The sequence below is a fragment of the Podarcis tiliguerta genome (genome assembly GCF_965153285.1).
Source record: "Podarcis tiliguerta genome assembly, chromosome: 16".
Taxonomy (NCBI): domain Eukaryota; kingdom Metazoa; phylum Chordata; class Lepidosauria; order Squamata; family Lacertidae; genus Podarcis; species Podarcis tiliguerta.
The window spans coordinates 26,265,266-26,282,254 of NC_139549.1; the positions used below are offsets into that span (position 1 = coordinate 26,265,266).

Genomic DNA, 16,989 nt, shown 5'->3' on the forward strand with positions numbered 1-16,989 from the left:
CAGGGCCATAACAGGTGGCAGGCAGAGACAACTACTAATTCTGGTGTTGCCCCATCCTAGCCCTCCTCCCTACTGAGTTCAACAAGGGCAACACTGATAAAAAGAAGGAAGCTGTATCCCCTTGGTCTGGTTGTTAGAAGGCAGGCAGGTCTAGGCTAGTTGAGGGCAGTCTGAGGCTGGTGTGGAGCAGTGCTGCTTTAACCCTAATGGAGCAGCCTGCACCAGCTGAGCTAGGCCTGGACCTAGGTGACGCATGAAGTTGAGTGTGCCTGCCAGCAGTCATGTATGGTGACTCTCTTTAAAGGTTGATTAGCCACATTTGTGGGGCATGCTAGCACAGCCTTCTTTACCAATCCGGTGCCCTCCAGGTATGTTGGACTACAATTCCCACTAGCTCTAGCCTGCTAACTGGGGTTAATGAGAGTTGTGGTTCAACACATCTAGAGAGTACCAGGCTGGGGAGAATTGGTCCAGGAACAGCTCTTTGTCATTAGATCCCAATGGAGCCTTCAGGTTCAGAGGAGTGGATCTGGGAAGCAGATGTGTACCTAGGCTCCCTTGCGCCCTTAGCAAAGAACTGTGTCAGCACCTCCGAAGCCAGGAGAGACCATGGACCAGAAAATAAAAAAGTTTGCTATTTGTTTCCTTTCACACTCTGCCAGTGACTTTCTTCGCAGCCATCAGGGTTGGGTCTGCTTTGTTCTGCCTCCCCTCCTCCTCCTCCATTGGTGCATCTTTCTGCCCTTTAGCCTTCCTCCTTCCCTCCCTCCACTGCAGAATTTTCTGAACTGTGTGTCGTGACATGTTAGTGTGTCGGCTGCAGTATGTAGGTGTGCTGTGCAAACGCTCCCTGCGCTCCTCCCGGGGCTGGAAAGGGGTTAATTTAACCTCCGGTTTGCTAGTAAAACTGAATTACTGTGTCGCGAAATGATGCATGTCTAAAAAGTGTGTTACTAACAAGAACAGTTTGGAAAGCTCTGCTCCACTGACTGTTTTCCCTTCTGCCTCCTTCCTCCCTCCCTCCCTTCCCTTTTCTTCTTCCATCAACTCTCATGCTACCTCCAAGCCCCACTTTTTCTAGAAAATGAGGTGCAGGAACTTCTTGACCTTTTCTTAGGGGAGCACCTAGCCTGAGTTCCTGAGCTTCTCTTCTGGTGCTGCTGCCCTCCACCGCATCAATCATGCCAGCAATCAGATTATTCCACTGAGGCAACCATAGGAGCTTGTGTCTTGCCTAGCTGCCCAGAAGAGCAGCCCAGGGAGCATGCAGGTTGGCTTCTAGCCACTCCAAGCCAGAGTGGAGAGACACAATTTTTGTGGCACCCACCACCTGGGCCTATGCTCTTGGTGAGGGCCAAGACAATCCCTGGACAATCCCTAGGTATGCCCCTGCTGGGGGGGGGTGTCTCACTATTGTGGATGAACAAAGACACAGATTCTCTGCTTGCAAGTTTTCCCAGATTGTTACCTCCACTGCTAAGAAGTGCTGACTTAGGGCTCATCCACACTTCTCTTGATTTCTAGGTGTGGGTCCGAGAGGTTTTTCTTTTGTCCTGCCACTTTCCCCTGGAAAACCCACAATTTACCTCTGAAACAGAACAAACATCAATGCACAAAAAAACTGATTGATGAGTCCTCAGATGAACTCTTGGTCTGACCTAGCAAGGCTTTCCTTATGTTCCTGTCCTGGGGGGGGGGCATCTATGGTGTCACAAGCACCCTTAAAAACCTGTTGGGTTCCTCACACTCTCGGGGCTTGTCCCAGGATCACATACCTCATCTTTAGTCAGATAATATTGGCTGTGTCTGTATTCCTGCTTTTGCTCAGAAACAGGAAAACAATTCTGACACTCAGCCTCAAACCCTGCCACTGATGCCAAAGTTTAATCCATTTAATAGCTGGAAGGATTTCTTTCCCTCTCATGCGTAAGACATTTATTAACATTCTGTTTTAATTGTCTTAGATTTCAGTGATATCCGGAAAGGGATGTCTTATATAACCTCCTTATGCACACTCAGCTTGTCAGATCTGAAGTGCCCAGGAACGGTTTTTGAGTTTGTGCGTCCTGGCTTGCTCTTTCGCATAAAGCCATGAAAAGTGTGCAAGTCTTAAGTGCTTGAGCCTGTTTCAATTTGTATTTAAAGGCCAAATCCCTTCCTCTGATGCAGAGTCTGGTTTTGGCCATCTCCTTTGCATTGCAAATGCAACCGTAGCTCATTGAGGAACAGAAGATTGCCCCAGTTTCCATGCTGTCTAGTGGTTTTGCATGCCATCCCCAAGGGTGCCTCTGGCTGTGACTAAGCATGGAGGGACCATCAGTCCATGCAGCGGAATCAGAGCCCAATGAAATGTGGAGTTTTGTGAACTGGAGCCCATCCACAGTAATGGGGGGATGATTTTTTCGGAATATGGTACCCCTTATAAAATATTCAAATGATGACTGGCACCACAGGCTTAAGGCAAAATCTTAATATTCTGCTCTGGGGAGGGGGAGATGGGTAGAACTGGGGGAAACTTAATGTTTTGTTTGTATTTTGTTGGAAAGCAATAAAATGTTTTATTTAAAAAATACAGCCCAGGGGCAGCTAACATATTGCCCTCCAGATGTTAAGAAAATCAGAAGAGCCTGCTGGATCAGGCCAAGAGGGCCCATCTAGTCCAGCATCCTGTTCTCACAGTAGCTACCCAGATGCTTGCAAGCATGACCCAAACACAAGAGCTGTTGTTTCCAGCAACTGGTATTCAGAAGCATTTACTGCCTCCGATGGTAGAGGCAGAGCATAGCCATTGTGGCTAGTTGGTGCCTGTCACTGCCTCCCATAGGAGCGAGTTGCTAGACTTCATCTCCCATCAGCCTCAGCCAGCAATGCTCGCAGACTGAGACAACGGGAGTTGTAATCCAACAGCATCAGGAGGGCACCATGTTTCTTACCTCTGAGACAGCAGAGCAGCGCCTGGTCATCAGGCTAAGCAGGCACACAAGTCACTCACCTGGTTTCTTCCCCGCTATGTTGAGATGTGTCATATTTCTATTTAAATTAGAGCAACTGGGTTGTATCCAAATGTTAGTCGTACTCAGAGTAGACCCATTGGAATGAATAGACCTGAGTAGGTCTAGCCCACAACACAATCATTTATTTCTCAATGTGCATCTATAGATATAAACCACCACGGGCACTTTTTTATGCAAACTAGTCTCTTTTTTTTCTGTAATGCATAACAGGCCTTACTAATTCCATGCTATCATTGGCTCTTGGCCATAGACCAAGAGGATATCCCTTCTTTTAAACCACATGGCTTCTTCCAAAAGGATCCTGTGAACTGTGGTTTATTAAAGGTGCTGGGAACAGTAGCTCCATGAAAGGTAAACTACAGTTCCTAGGATTCTTTGGCCATGTAATTAAAAGTATGTTGTGGGGAGTCCAGTTTCATCGTCTCCCGAGACGGGTGTGCTTTGCGGAGGCTCCACGGTAAATGCAGCTGCTTGAGGGGTTCTGGGGGGGACGCGGTGGCTATGCGACCCCCTCAAAGGATATCTGAAAGGTATCTGGCAGCATCAGTGGCAGACCTATATTTTGGGGAGCTCTGAAACTTGAACTGATGTGGGGGCCCAACCAGCAATCCTATGCCTTTAGGAAAATATACATGCATGATGCCTTTCTAAAAGCAATTTTTAAGAAAGCAATGTGGACTGAAGTCTCTTCTGGGGTCCCTCCTGGATTAGGGGCCCTGAAGCTTAAACTTCATTAGTTTCATGGTAGATCTGCCCCAGATCAGAATTGTAGAGTTGGAAGGGACCCAAAGGGTCCTCTAGTCCAACCCCCTGCAATGCAGGAATCACAGCTAAAAAATCCCTGACAGATGGCAATGCAGGGAAAAATCTCCAGGGAGGGAAGGAGAATCAACCACCTTCCAAGGGAGTTCATTCCATCGTTCAATAGCTATTGCTGTCAGAAAGCTCTTCCTAAGGTTTAGTCAGAATCTCCTTTCTTCTAACTCAAATCCATTGGTTCAGGTAGACCGCCCTAAGCTCTGATCCTCACAATGTCTCCAGCCAACCTTCCCCACTGGCTGGGTACAGTGAGCCCTTGGCTGCTCTCAGGCACTCTACCAGTGTAAATCACAATTTGTGCGGGGATTAAAGCCAGCACACACACAAAAGCCCCCAAGTCTTCTTTGCTGTTGGGATTATTCTCCTGTGAAGCGAAGCCTGATGTGCTGGGCAGCAGCAAATAACTCTCCAGCTGTAAATGGGCTGCACTGCAGCCTCCTCCCTGCCCCTCATTATCGTTCAGTGGGAGAGCATTCCTGTGAATGCAGAAGGTTTGGGGTTCAATCCTGGGCATCTCCAATGAAAAGGATTTCAGGCGGAGTGGGAAGGGAAGTTAAGAAAGACCTCAGAATTTGCTTCAGAGAGCATCTGCCAGAATGAAAAATAAATATATACATACTGAACTAGATGAGCAAATCCAGTATAAGGTTACATCCATGGCAGAGCTTGCTCAGCTGAATTCATCTTTGATAACCCTTCTTCCCCCCCTGCCAAATATTAATAGGTCCAGTACTGAATGTGTACTTTGTGGCTCCACAGATGCAGCACTGGACACTGGCTGTCATTTCCTTGCAACTCTACTTCCATTTATTTAAGGAGAACAGGTTTCTAGCACTTAGATGACAAAGAGTTCCATGATGAAACACTGTGGCAAAAACGGTCGGGTAAGGTGCACACTGTATTATTAATACAAACCTGCTCATCTTGCACATCGGTTGATAACAGGTTGCAGTGTCCAGCTTTTCACAGGCACAGAATCCTGTTACTGTTGTTGCTAAAGTAAAAGCGTTCCTTCCTAATAGGGCTCCTCTGCATTTAGAAGGGAGAATTTCTGTGAGTGCAGCTTCTGCGATCATTCCATCATTCAGATGAGAAAAGTAGGCCTGATATAAAATAGTACATCTGTCCTCATGCTCCACCAATGCAGGAACAAAACAAGGCCTAGAAAATGTTTCAGACTTTACGTGCATCACCGTATGAACAGTCACACTAAGATTTGAGGGACACCCTTCAAGCATCCAGGGCAGCTTTACCCTAAAATCTTTTTATGGTATTTATTTATTTATTAAATTTGTATACCGCCCTTCAGCTGAAGATCACTGGCTAATTCACAGCATAAAAATGTAAAATGAGAACACACAGCACTTAATGGAAACAAACAAACAAAAAACTAACCAGTACTGGCCAGGCCACCCCAAGTGAGAGGCACTGCCAAGCAGCCTTAAAAAACTGCCTTTTGGGGAGGTGATGCTTAGGGTTCTTCATAAAAGTACAATGACATAGCTAGCAAGTGTTGTATGTTGGGAGTACAACACACATCACCAGGGCCATCCCAAATCATTCTGCTGCCTACAGTGAAAGCAAAGATTCAGGATGGGTGAATCTGTCAATTTCAGTGTCTCTCCGTTTCTAATTTCTGCTTTTTAGGTTTAATTCTTCACATTTCCCAGTTTTGTTTCAGTCCTCGTGAAAATTCACCAGCCTTTTAGTGTGAAATTGCCCCATGTTTGTATGCAATTTTCCCCAATATACACATTTTTGCAAAGCAACTTGGGTATGTTCTTTCCACTAATCTATGATTTTTTGCACACATTACTTGGCCAGAGTACTGCACTGCAAAATTCAGAGAAGTGCACAATTTGAAACTTGGGATATTTTAATATTGTTTTAGAAAGCACAAAATGGATAAGGTAAGATTGCCTATAAATGTGGACAGAATTTCTCCCCCATATCTAAATGAGCTGGCGCTCCCATTCCACATACAGAATTCTACTTGGCTGGTGGCTGAATCTGACTTCAAGGCTGTGGAACGATGTCCAACTCTATACTCGGGGGCAGTAGACTAGCTTAAAAGGTAGAGAGGAGGCTTAAATGACTTGAGTGGGGGGCAGCGGAGGGACAGCTGCTGCCCCTGCTATCTGCCCCCTGAGAAAACCTTACTCTGCCTCATGGTAGGGCCAGCCCTGCACAGAAATATCCAGGCTAGCCCTACCATGAGACAGAAATGTACAGTAGGTACATCTACACACACACACACACACACAAACACACATCCCAGAATGCTAGGGAAAGCATCATTGTGCAGATCAGGCTGCTGTTAAAGGTCGAAGAGCAGGAGTAGAAGGAAGCAAACAAAAACAGAACAAGGATGCCTGGTAGCCATTATGAGGCCCTGTAATCCTATGCTGAGCAGAACAAAATTGATGCTGCCCCCTCTACCCAAAACAATTACTGAAATTTTATGCAAACACTATTTGTGTGGGATGGTGTTCCTTGGGAAATGGCCCAAATTCCATGCATATGCAAATTGGCTGTACGTCCAAGTAAACTTCGAGTCATTGCTGCAGCAGCTAATTTCTTATTAATCAGTTTTGATGGCACTGTTTTGCCCTGGAGAGGATGGTAGTTTCTGCCTTTACTGTAACAAGCACCTTTAGCATCCAAGAGATTGCCAGGTCAAAACCTAACTGAAATTCTCATTGCTCACGGTCTCCTTTCCTATCTGTACAATAAGTGATCCCAATGAACAGCATTGAAACCAAATGTCTCTTCTCTTTCTGAACGATTTTGCCAAATAGCATCCCATTTACATTTAAAGTCTGCACATTCCTTTACATGTTTATTTTCAATTTAGCATTTCTGCTCAGTTTTATAAAACAAGCATACTTATTTGGAAAAAAGGCAACAAACAGAAAGAAATAGAAAATATAAAGGATTGCATCAACTATTTGGTAGGCATTATAATATAATTATATCACTCTTGAGGTCCTTCTCTGGAGGCTCTGAGCCCTCTCTCACTCTACCTCCATGGTCATGAGTTGACGAGTGTAGCTTTTTGTCCCTTGAAATGTACCTACAGCTGAAGGAGGAAGTTAGAAAAGTGACATTCTTTCTCACTTCCTCTTTCATCTCTATGTAATTTTCAAGGTGCTGATTAATTCTACTGGATCTGATTTACCGAGATCCTTTGGAAAACTGAAGTGTGTGAGTGTGTGCCCAAAAGTCTTTCTGTCTTTCTGTGGGAGGGTTCTCAACTGTGTGTGTGTGTGTGTGTGTGTGTGAGAGAGAGAGAGAGAGAGAGAGAGAGAGAGAGAGAGAGAGAGACAAGGGGGTGGCACCCTCAACACTCACTCAAAAATCTAAATCTGCCCATCAGCCAAAAAAGTTTGGCAACCCCTGTATTATATCATCTCAAATAAATATTTTGGATCTTGTGGAGAATGTGCTTGGTTAAAGACAGCATTCGGTAAACACTTTCCAGTTCTGTCTAAACACAGAATTGTAGAGCTGGAACGGACTTTCCTCAATTTACTCTTAATAGCTTTGCCATAAGTGCCTATTTGTACAATTTCCCTTCCCATTCCGTTAGGACAGGAATTTGAGCTTTCCTCCACTGTTCCAATATCTAGCTAGCATAACACATTCTTGCTGTGACACTCATATAGCATATTCATTGGTTAACCAGCAGAATTTATTCCATAAAGCAAATCTCCCTGTTTCTGAGCACTCTCAAAGCATTTCCAATCAAGTAATGATCTTTAGCACCCTCCAGACAATCTGTTTCAAGGAACATTTTTCTCTGCGGACCTACAGTCAGTCGCAGGGCCCTTTCAAGCACTCAGTACCTAGGAAATTAAAAGTTTGAGAAGGCAGCTAAAAGGGTATTGTGTGCTGAGCTGAATGACATAGCAACACAGGAAACTGCCTTGGACCAACTCAGACCATTGGTTCAGTTGGTCTACACTGACTGACAGCAGCACTCCAGGGTTTTAGGCTGGGGATGCTCTGCCACTGAGCTTGTTTTCTTCTCTCCCAGCAGCAGCTGAATGCCACTGTTGCACACAACACAAAGGCAGATTTAGCTGCAATTCCTGCATTGCAGGGGGTTGGATTAGACGACCTTTGGGGCCCCTTCCAACTCTGCTTATATTCTATTCCTTTTCCCCCACCATTGGTTTTCTCACTGGTTCATTAAGTCAAGAGCTTTGACTTTTTTGCAGTTCAGATGAAAAGGAGGTCATGTGCATGAATCAAGGTGAAATGATCCTTCCTTGGAATCTGCACTCAGGATATTTTGGTGCCCAGATGAGGTGGAAAATTAAAACGGCCTATCCTGCCTCTGGATAATTAAAATGGGCCAAATTGCACGGGAAATTCGCTGCATTGAAGTAAATGGCTACTGCACCCTTCTGCTTTCATTCAAGTCCCATTCAATTCAATGAGGTTTGTGGTGGAGATTTTACCCTGTGTTAATTAGCCAGGTAGGGAAGGTACTATCTGAATATGAACCACATTGAAGCTGAGAAATTTCCAGCCCCTAGAACAGCCCCTGCCACAATCTTGCACTACACAGGAATATTGGAAGCTGCCTCACAACACAGCATGTCATTGCTCCATGTAGCTGAGTATTGGCCACACTGACCAGCAGCAGGTTTCCAGGATTTCAGACAGGGGTCTCTCCCAGCCCTACCTGGAGATGCCAGGCATACAAAGCAGATGCTCTACAGCCCCTCTTTACATTGCCCTCTGTGTGAGTGATGTAATGCTGTCCTAAGTTGCTGCACCCATGATGCCTTGTCCTGTTTTGCTGCACTAGCATCCGGATGCCATGACTTGCAACCCCACCTTAGCGGCATCAAGGGTAGGTCTTGCCTCTGACTTTGTATGACGTTACTTAATGAAATGTTTGTTCCACCTTGGGAAGCAAGCAGCGAATAAGCGTATTATGTAAGATATTAAGTGTCTTGACAATTCTGTCCAGCCAGATGGCAAATAATCCATACTCCCTCTGGAGAGGCGGTTCTTGCAGAGAGCAGTTTAGCAGTGTTAGTTTCTTTTCCTCCTTGGGCTTGTTTCTTGGTCTTGTTCAATCCAGCCAGCCAGCCAGCTCTTTTGCATTCCAAAAGTATAATGTCCTTCTCCTGTTATGTGCTGATCTGAATGTGCTGGTCAGGAGGAGAGAAGCTGAGAACATAAAAAGTAAATGAGCCAACATGTGAAGTCTGACTCCCATTTATGACCTGTTTTGGACCAGGTTACAGCAGGCCCATTAAAATCCCTCCCACTGAAGTCATTGCAGGAGATATTCCTTGTACCTGGGCTGGACCTGGGTCTTGTGCTGTCAAAGAGACTATGATCATAACCTGGAGTATAACAGAGCACAGCAGCTGTCTCCAAACTGATGGTTGTGCTCTGCCTCCATGATCAGAGGCAAAAAACCTTCTAAATATCAGTTGCTGGAGATCACAGGAAGCGAGGGTTGCTGTTGTGCTCAGATCCTGTTTGTAGTCTTCCTAGAAGAGGCATCTGGTTGCCCATTGTGACAGCTCAGTTAGTAGAGCATGAGACTCTTAATCTCAGGATTGTGGGTCCGAGCCCCATGTTGAACAAAAGATTCCTGCATTGCAGGGGGTTGGACTAGATAGCCCCTATGGTTAGATCCTTGTGATCCCTTCCAGCTCTATGGTTCCTTGATTCTATGGACTTGATGAACCTTTGGCCTGATCCAGCAGGGCTCTTCTTACGTTCTAATGGCAGAGCATGTGCTTTGTATGCCATTAGCCCAGCCAACATGACCAATAGTCAGGGTCACAGAAGGAATTCAGCAACATGTGCAGGTGTACCAGCCCTGTGATAAAGTATCAGTGGGTTGGTTAATCTACCAAGGCCTCCTTGATGTAGCTTTCCTCCTGGGAAGGAGTGTTGCCCATCTGCTGCCAGTGGAACTTTTTGCTGTATTGATCCCCGGAGGGCTTTCAAAGCCAATGTCTCGTTCCTATTTCTGCCTCAGTGATTTCCTCTCTATTAATAAGGCAACTGCTTTCAACCCTGATGAGGTTTCCAGCTGGAAAGTAAAGCTTCCTTGAAGCAATTACTACTTGGAATCTGAAACATTGCTAGATCTAGCTTGGCACTGACTGCATCAGCCTTCCCCAACTTGGTGTCTCCACATACCTTGGACGACAACTCCCATCAGCCCCAGCCTGCATGGATCTATGATGCTGTGGCTGATGGGAATTGTAGTTTAAAACCTATGGAGGGCCCCAGGTTAGGGGAGGCCAGACTATGTTATATCGCTGGACCTCACCTACCATGTAAGATGTGGGAATAGCCACCAGCTTTGATGATAACTTCAACAGCAAAATGGAAGCTCTCTCTTCAGAGGCAGTCTGTGTTTCTGAAGTCCGGGCATCAGAAGCAAAAAGCCTGGAAAGGAGGTCATTTTCATATCACGCTGGAGGGCTTCCTGGTGGTGTGGTGTATGGTCCAAAGGACCTACACTCAATTTGAGTTTCAGATGGTTCCCCTGGCATAAAAATAGCTGGCAGGGAAGCTAACTCCACCAGGGAGAGATTATCTGCCTGGATGTTTGTCAATAAGGTACATGAGAATGACAAGGGTGGAAAAGGGTGTGACCTTTGGCTGCTGATATTGGGTATCTACCTGGACAGTTTCCACATTTACTTTTGCACAAGAGAATCCAATTACATGTTAATACCCTTTCCCCAACCCCTGAGGGATAGTTAACCCAATATTGATTACACTACAGAACTTGAGAACTTGATGAGATGTTCCCAGTCAGGCATCTTGGGCTTCACAATGGATCTGAGCCAGATCACCTGACCTAATGAATTTACAAGTAGACACTGTTGCAGAATAGCTACCGGAAGGGTGGGGAACATCCAGCCCATGGGCCAAATATGACCCTCCAGTCTCCTCTAGCTGGCTCGCAGGATTCCCTCCAAACCACATCCCCTCCCTCTAGGATACACCCATCATTGTCCCTGTTCTGCACCCTCCTATAATGCCTTTCCTTGATGGGGATGTGGCCTCCATGAAGTGCAATAATGCCTCCTGCTTGCGTGATTGTTACTAATTATTTTTACTATTAATTTCATTTTTCACCCACCCTTCATTCTAAGATCCCAGGGCAGTTTACAATAATTGAAAGATTTTAGATCAGGTAAAAGAAGTTACAGGCACAGAAACAGAGGCTGTCCTGAAAACACACCTCTCAGGTGTCAAAGACTAAAGAGGTGCCTCTTCAGCATCCCCAAAAAGCCATTCAGTGAAGCTGCCAGATGCACCTCTGTGGGGAGAAGGGAGTTTTACAACTTAGGGGCTGCCACAGAGAATGTCCTCTTCCAGGCCAACACCCTCTTAACTTCTGAGGATGGTTGAACTACCAAGAAAGCCTCCTCTGTTGATCTTAACTTCTAAGAGGATTTCTCCGGAAGGAGGCAGTCTCTCAGATATTTGTTGCCAAAGTTATTTAGAGCATAAAGCACTAATGTGAACACTTTGAATAGGGCCCAGAGCTCAGAGGGTTGCATAACCAGTTGGAGGATGGAGAGATGTGTGGAGGGGAGGGCATGGAGTTGGAGGATGGAGAGATGTGTGGAGGGGAGGGAATGGATGTTAGGAACTTTTGACTTTTGCTTGACTGGAATGTGGCCAAGTGTTCAAAGATAACAGCCGTGTCTGTTGCTCGGCCCGATTTTGTTGCTAGCTCAGATCACCACTGGTTGTCTAGGCTGTCCTTATCAATCACCAGGAGGTTCTCAGCTATTTCCAAGCTAGGACTGGGCTTGAAAACCTGTACTTGCCAACCCGGTCCCCTCTAGATGTTTTGGACTACAACTCCCATGGGGGGGACCAGGTTGGCAAAAGCTCCTGTGCCTCATCTTGAGCTCCACGATGACTGTCATAAATGAATGTCAGTGCAGGCCCCCTTCAGACTGAATGTGGGGCTGCTCACAGAACAGGGTGCGAGTCACACCGGTGGGACTTGTGCCTGAGGATGTCCCACTCAGTTTTGACCCAGGGCTCTGAGGCCTCCCACCCTGATGCCCTCTGTGACATCCATATTCTGTTTCCTGAGCTGACCATAGGGAAGCAGGACAGGCAGGCATCAGGATACACCTCACCTATGTGGATGCCAAGAGTACTTTGTTATCTCTCCAAGGGCAATAGAATGGTCTTGTGACAAGGGTGCCATTCTTGGGACCCTTTAAATCTGGCTGTGCCAAGCGACAGCCCCCCCTCCATCAGGGCGCTGTTGCTGCTGCCATTCTCCTCCTCCTTCTCCTCCTCCTCTGCTGGAGCTCTCCAAAGTGCCTCTCTGCCTTCATTCCCTATCTACGAGTTCATGCTCTGGTCCAGAGTGAGCCTGGCGTTGAAAGTTGGCTGACTCCACAGGTGAGGAAGCGAGGAGAGGGGGGAGGAGGGAGGGGATCCGGTGTCTGCTAAGGCGGGGAGTGGGGGGGGAAGCTTTGGTGCATCTTTTGGCGAAGGTTCTCCCCACCCTCCGCACTACTCCTGTTTGGGAAGTGAGGGTCGCCTTCCTTCCTCCCTCCCTCCCTCCTCGCCTCCTTCCTTCCCAAGGCCAGCGCTGCGCCTTCATCCCGCCGCCGGCGCGGCGCTTCCCACCCACTGCCGGGGCTCCCGCGGGGTTCGGGGAGCCGATGCGGCGGTCGGAGGGAGGGAGGGAGGCTGCGGCTACTGCGGCGGCGGCTCTGCGGGGCGAGGAGCTTCACCTGCGGCTCTGCCTGGCGTAGCCTCTTCTCTCCATTCACTGCTGCTGTCCGCGGGCGGTGGTGCTGAAGTGCGGCGGCGGCGGCAGCTTTGCAGGCGCTTCACCTGCGGCGGCGGTTGTGCCTGGCGGCGCCTCTGCTACTATTACTGCTGCTGCTCCGGGCGCTGTCCGAGGGCTGTGGTGCTGAAGTGCGGCGGCGGCAATCGCCTCCAGCTCAGGAGCTTCCCCAGGCGTGGGGCGGTGGGGGGGGGGGGGAAGAAGATATAAAGACGCGTCCCCCCCACCTCCACCTCCTCCTCCTCCTCCTCCTCCTCTCTACCCCCTCCCCTCCCGGCTTCCTCCTCCTCCTGGCGGCTTAAGAGATGCTGGTCCGCTGAGCGGCGGCGGCGCCGACCATGAGTTCCTCCTCGGTGCGCAAGAGCGAGTCCAAGACGTCCTTACTGCGGACGGGCGGCGGCGGGAGCGGCAGGCGGGCGCCCAGCGAGCCGCAGCCGCGCAGCTCCGGGGGCCGCACGGAAGGCAGCCCCGAGCCCAGCGCCAGGAGGCCCCTGTGCCACCCAGGAGCCGGCGCCACAGTCTCCTCCAACGGCAGCTTGAGGAGGCACCACCAGCAGCAGAATCGCCTGGGGGAGCCCGACGAGGCGGAGGCGGCTCCGCGGAGACGCGGGAGCGGCCGGGCGCGCGGCTCCTCTCGGAGTGCCAGCCAGGAGGCGGAGAGCGACGGGGTAGCGACGGCGGGTCGGGGGCAGGACTTGGGCGGCAAACGAGCCAGCCGAGAGTCCCTCCAGCTGCCCGACGGAGCGTCCCCCAAAGGCACCTCCGGCGGCAGCGGAGGCGGCGGCAGCAGCAAGAGCTCCGCCGCCTCCAAACCCGGCGCGGAAGTCGACCCACTCTTCCACCAGCTCCACCCCATCCTCAGCTCGGTCTTTGGCCAGGTAAGGGGCCCTTCGTCCCTCCTCTAACTCCGCTGCCCCCTCCTTGCCACTCCTCTCTTTCCTGCGCTTCCTTTTGGGACGGGATGCGGGGTTGGGGAGGAGAGAGCTCGGAAACTTCTGGCTGGAAATGCGCTGCTTCGGGGCTGCCTGGCAGGAAACTCCAGCGGAGCTATGCTGGGAGGGAAGGAGGGGGCGAGAGGGGGCGAAAGCAGACGCTGGAGCTGCTTCTCTTCCTCCTCCCTGCAAAGCCTCCACTCCAAATTCTCCTGGAGTCCTCCCTGTGCACCTTTCCCCAGGTTCTCAGGAGGAAGCAACCGCCGGGTCAGAAGTGTGCGTGCGCGAGAGCACCGTTAAAGTGATGCAAGGCAACCGCCGGGTCAGAGGTTTGCGCGCGGGAGAGCACCGGTAAAGTGAGGCAGGGCTAAGCAGCTAGTCCTCAGGAGTCGCCAGGGAAAGGAAGTGGGTCGGGCAGACATTGGCAGGGACCAACATGCCACCCAAAGCAATCCCCGTGGAAAAGAAGCTGGTGAAGAGCAAAAGAACGCAGCAAGCGGGAAGGGGTCGTGCTCAGCCTTTTGGTGTGTGTACCTGTGCGAATTGTGCCTGAGCGCACCCCTGTGTGTTGGGTATCGGCCCCGAACCTTTGGGGTCAAGTGAACCTGTCTTTCTGAGTCAGAGGAGAGACACCGCTTATGCTTCAGTCCTGTGTGTTGCTGGGGCGGGCTGAAGGTTGGAGAGACTGTAAGTGCAAAGACGGTGAATTAGTGAAACAGTTAAAAATAATACATTAAAAAAATATGCAATAGACACTAAGCAAACCTAAGGATGGGTTGCCTATCCCTTTATTTGTCTTTTGAGCTCCTGTAGCTGACCTTCGAATATTGGGTTTGATTTTAACACTGCTCTGTTCACGTCCACTGGTGACCATTTTCACATAGATGCACCTTGAAGGTGAGAAAACCTCCCTTGCTTCTTTTTTTCTGGGTGTTCCACTTGTGAAAACTGTCTCAGGACCAAGTCTGGGTTGGGTGCCAGCGGCACAGGATGACACCTATGCAAGCTATGCAAGGCTTCGCCAACCTGGTGCTCTTCAGATGTTTTGGATGACAACTCCCATGAGCTCCAGCCAGTATGGACATACTGATGGGAGTTGTAGTCCTAAACATCTGGAGGATGCCCCGTTGGCAAAGTAAGAGGAGGCCCAGTTGAACAGGAAGGTCTCTTGCACAAGTCCCATTGAAATGAACAGGGGATGCTTGTGCAAGAGAACCTCAGCAACTTCCATCTCTATCTCTTTCTCTGCCACCTTTTAATAGTGCTGATAATCTTCTCCCTGCAGGTGGCCCCTGTATCTTTCCACCCAGAAAGGTTTGACATTTAAGTTTACGGGAGTGACAAATGCCAATTCCAGCCATTTAACTGACCCTTTTTAAACATGAATTTATATTTTGATGCGTCAGCCAAATAAAAGAGCACCAGAATTAGACATGGTGGAGAGAGCGGGACAGGGAGTGTTTGCTTCAGTTGCTAAGTTGTGCTCTGGGTCCAATCCCGCACTGCCACTCGCAAAACATTTGGTTGATAACAGCTGCATGAGTATTTTTTTAAAAGTCCTTTTTATCCAGGTCTGAAATCTTCAGACAGTCAGGATTTTAAACTGAGCAGGATGCGTAGAATGGTTTGTTTGTTTGTTTATTGTTAGTTATTTATTGTTAGATTTCTTTCAAGGAGGTCAGGGTGACATACACTGTTCTCCTCCTCTTCATTTTATGCTCCTAACAACTCTGTGAGATAGGTTAGGCTGGCTCTTGATGCTGTTGTGTCAAGTTGATGGCGTCCAAGTGTTCTTGCTGGGAATGAATCCTCCCTATGTGATGGAGAGGCTAAAGAGAGAGGGATTGTCTCTAACCTGTCCCTTTCTGCAGCCTATCTGTAGGGATGGAGCAGGAAGGTGCAGGAAGACCATCCCATAAGATGCTCCCTCCCAGAAGTATTCTAGCAAGCTCTTCACCAACTGGCTGCTCTTCAGATGTTTTGGACTACAACCTCCATCAGCCCCAGCCAGCACAGCTGGGAGTTGTATTCTGAAACATCTGGAGGTCCTTAGGATGGCAAAGGCAGGTCCAAATTAAATTCCTGAAAACTCTGAAAAAGAGGGAGGTGGAAGGAGGAGTTAATTTCTTTCCTTCACAATAAGGAAGAAAATTAATTTTACGGTTTGTTTATTTATCTATCACATTTATATCCCACGTTTTCTCCAAGGAGCTCAAGGGTTCTCTTCCTCCCCAACATATCCTCACAAGAACTCCATGAGTTAGGTTAGGCTGAGAGATGGTAACTGGCCCAAGGTCACCCTGGGAGTTTGCTGGCTGCGTGGGGATCTGAACCCTGGTCTTCCAGGTCCTAGTTCAACAATGTAACCAGTATGCCACCATTGGCTCCCCTCCGGGGAGAGAGAGAAGCATTAACACCCCCAACTGTTCTGCTCAGGTTTCATACAACCTCTGTCAACCTATCTCAATCTTGGTGGGGCTACAGTGTGTAACTTTTAACCAACCAGTCCTGACTTGGTGCTCTTCAGACGTTTTGGACTACAGCTCCCATCAGCCCCAGACAACACACTGTCCTAGCACAAGCAGTCCATGAAACCAAAGTGAGGATTTTTGAAATGCAAGGAGAGAGGGATTTGGCTCTCCAACGGTGCATTGTATCACAAGCCCAACCTGTATTTCTCATGCAGCTGGGGACTGGGAAGAGGAGATGACAGACTAGGGGTTGGTGGTGTCTCCAGGGAGATGCAGAGTAAGTGCATCTAAAGCTCTGTGTGACACAGTTTGTCTTCTTTGGGGAAGCGCCTCATACATTAGATTGGCATGTGTGTGCTGTAATGTCTGCAGGAGCAGTTTTCCCAATCTATGCGCTCTCCTTGAAGTGTGCTCTTCGGAGTACAATTTGGTGGAAAGGTAGGACACCATTTTTTCAGACAAACTAGGGGGAACTGTAGCTTGATGGTGGAGCATCTGCTGTGCATGCAGAACGTCCCAGGTTTAATCCCTGGCATATCTAGGTAGGGTTTTAGTGACGAGATTCTGGAGGCAAGACATTGGGGAGGCTGTTCAGACCTTACTTGTGGACTTCCCAGGAGCATAAGACCACCAGAAGAGTATGCTGGATCAGGCCAGTGGCCCATCTACCCAGTGCCGGATTTAGGGTTGTGCGAGCTGTTCCCCTGCACAGGGCACTGAGCCAAAGAGATGCAAAATTGAGATCCATTCGGGGGCACCAAATGTTGGCCTCACACAGGGCGCTGTATTACGAAAGATTACCAAAGTCTGCCCCTACTCTAGTCCAGCATCCTGTTCTACCAGTGGCCAACCAGATGCCCCCAAAGGAAAGCCTAGGAGGGGAACCTGAGCACAACAGCCCTCTCCCCTCTCCCCTCTGTGGTTTTCAGCAACTGGTATTC

General features: G+C 48.8%; 1 protein-coding gene across 8 annotated transcripts in view; it reads left to right on the top strand.

Annotated features, from left to right (window-relative positions):
• CABP1 (calcium binding protein 1) overlaps positions 1-16,989 on the top strand; it is an 81,405-nt gene that overhangs the window by 25,858 nt on the left and 38,558 nt on the right. For 3 of the 8 annotated variants that reach the window (XM_083417854.1, XM_083417853.1, XM_083417855.1), the window contains exon 1: positions 12,884-13,523. In XM_083417854.1, the coding sequence (XP_083273980.1) occupies positions 12,984-13,523 (540 nt within the window). In that variant the 5' untranslated portion in view covers positions 12,884-12,983. Of the gene's footprint in view, positions 1-4,592; positions 4,718-12,148; positions 12,252-12,883; positions 13,524-16,989 lie in introns of those variants that run through there. The other 5 variants (XM_083417859.1, XM_083417857.1, XM_083417861.1 and 2 more) reach the window with 5 other exon arrangements.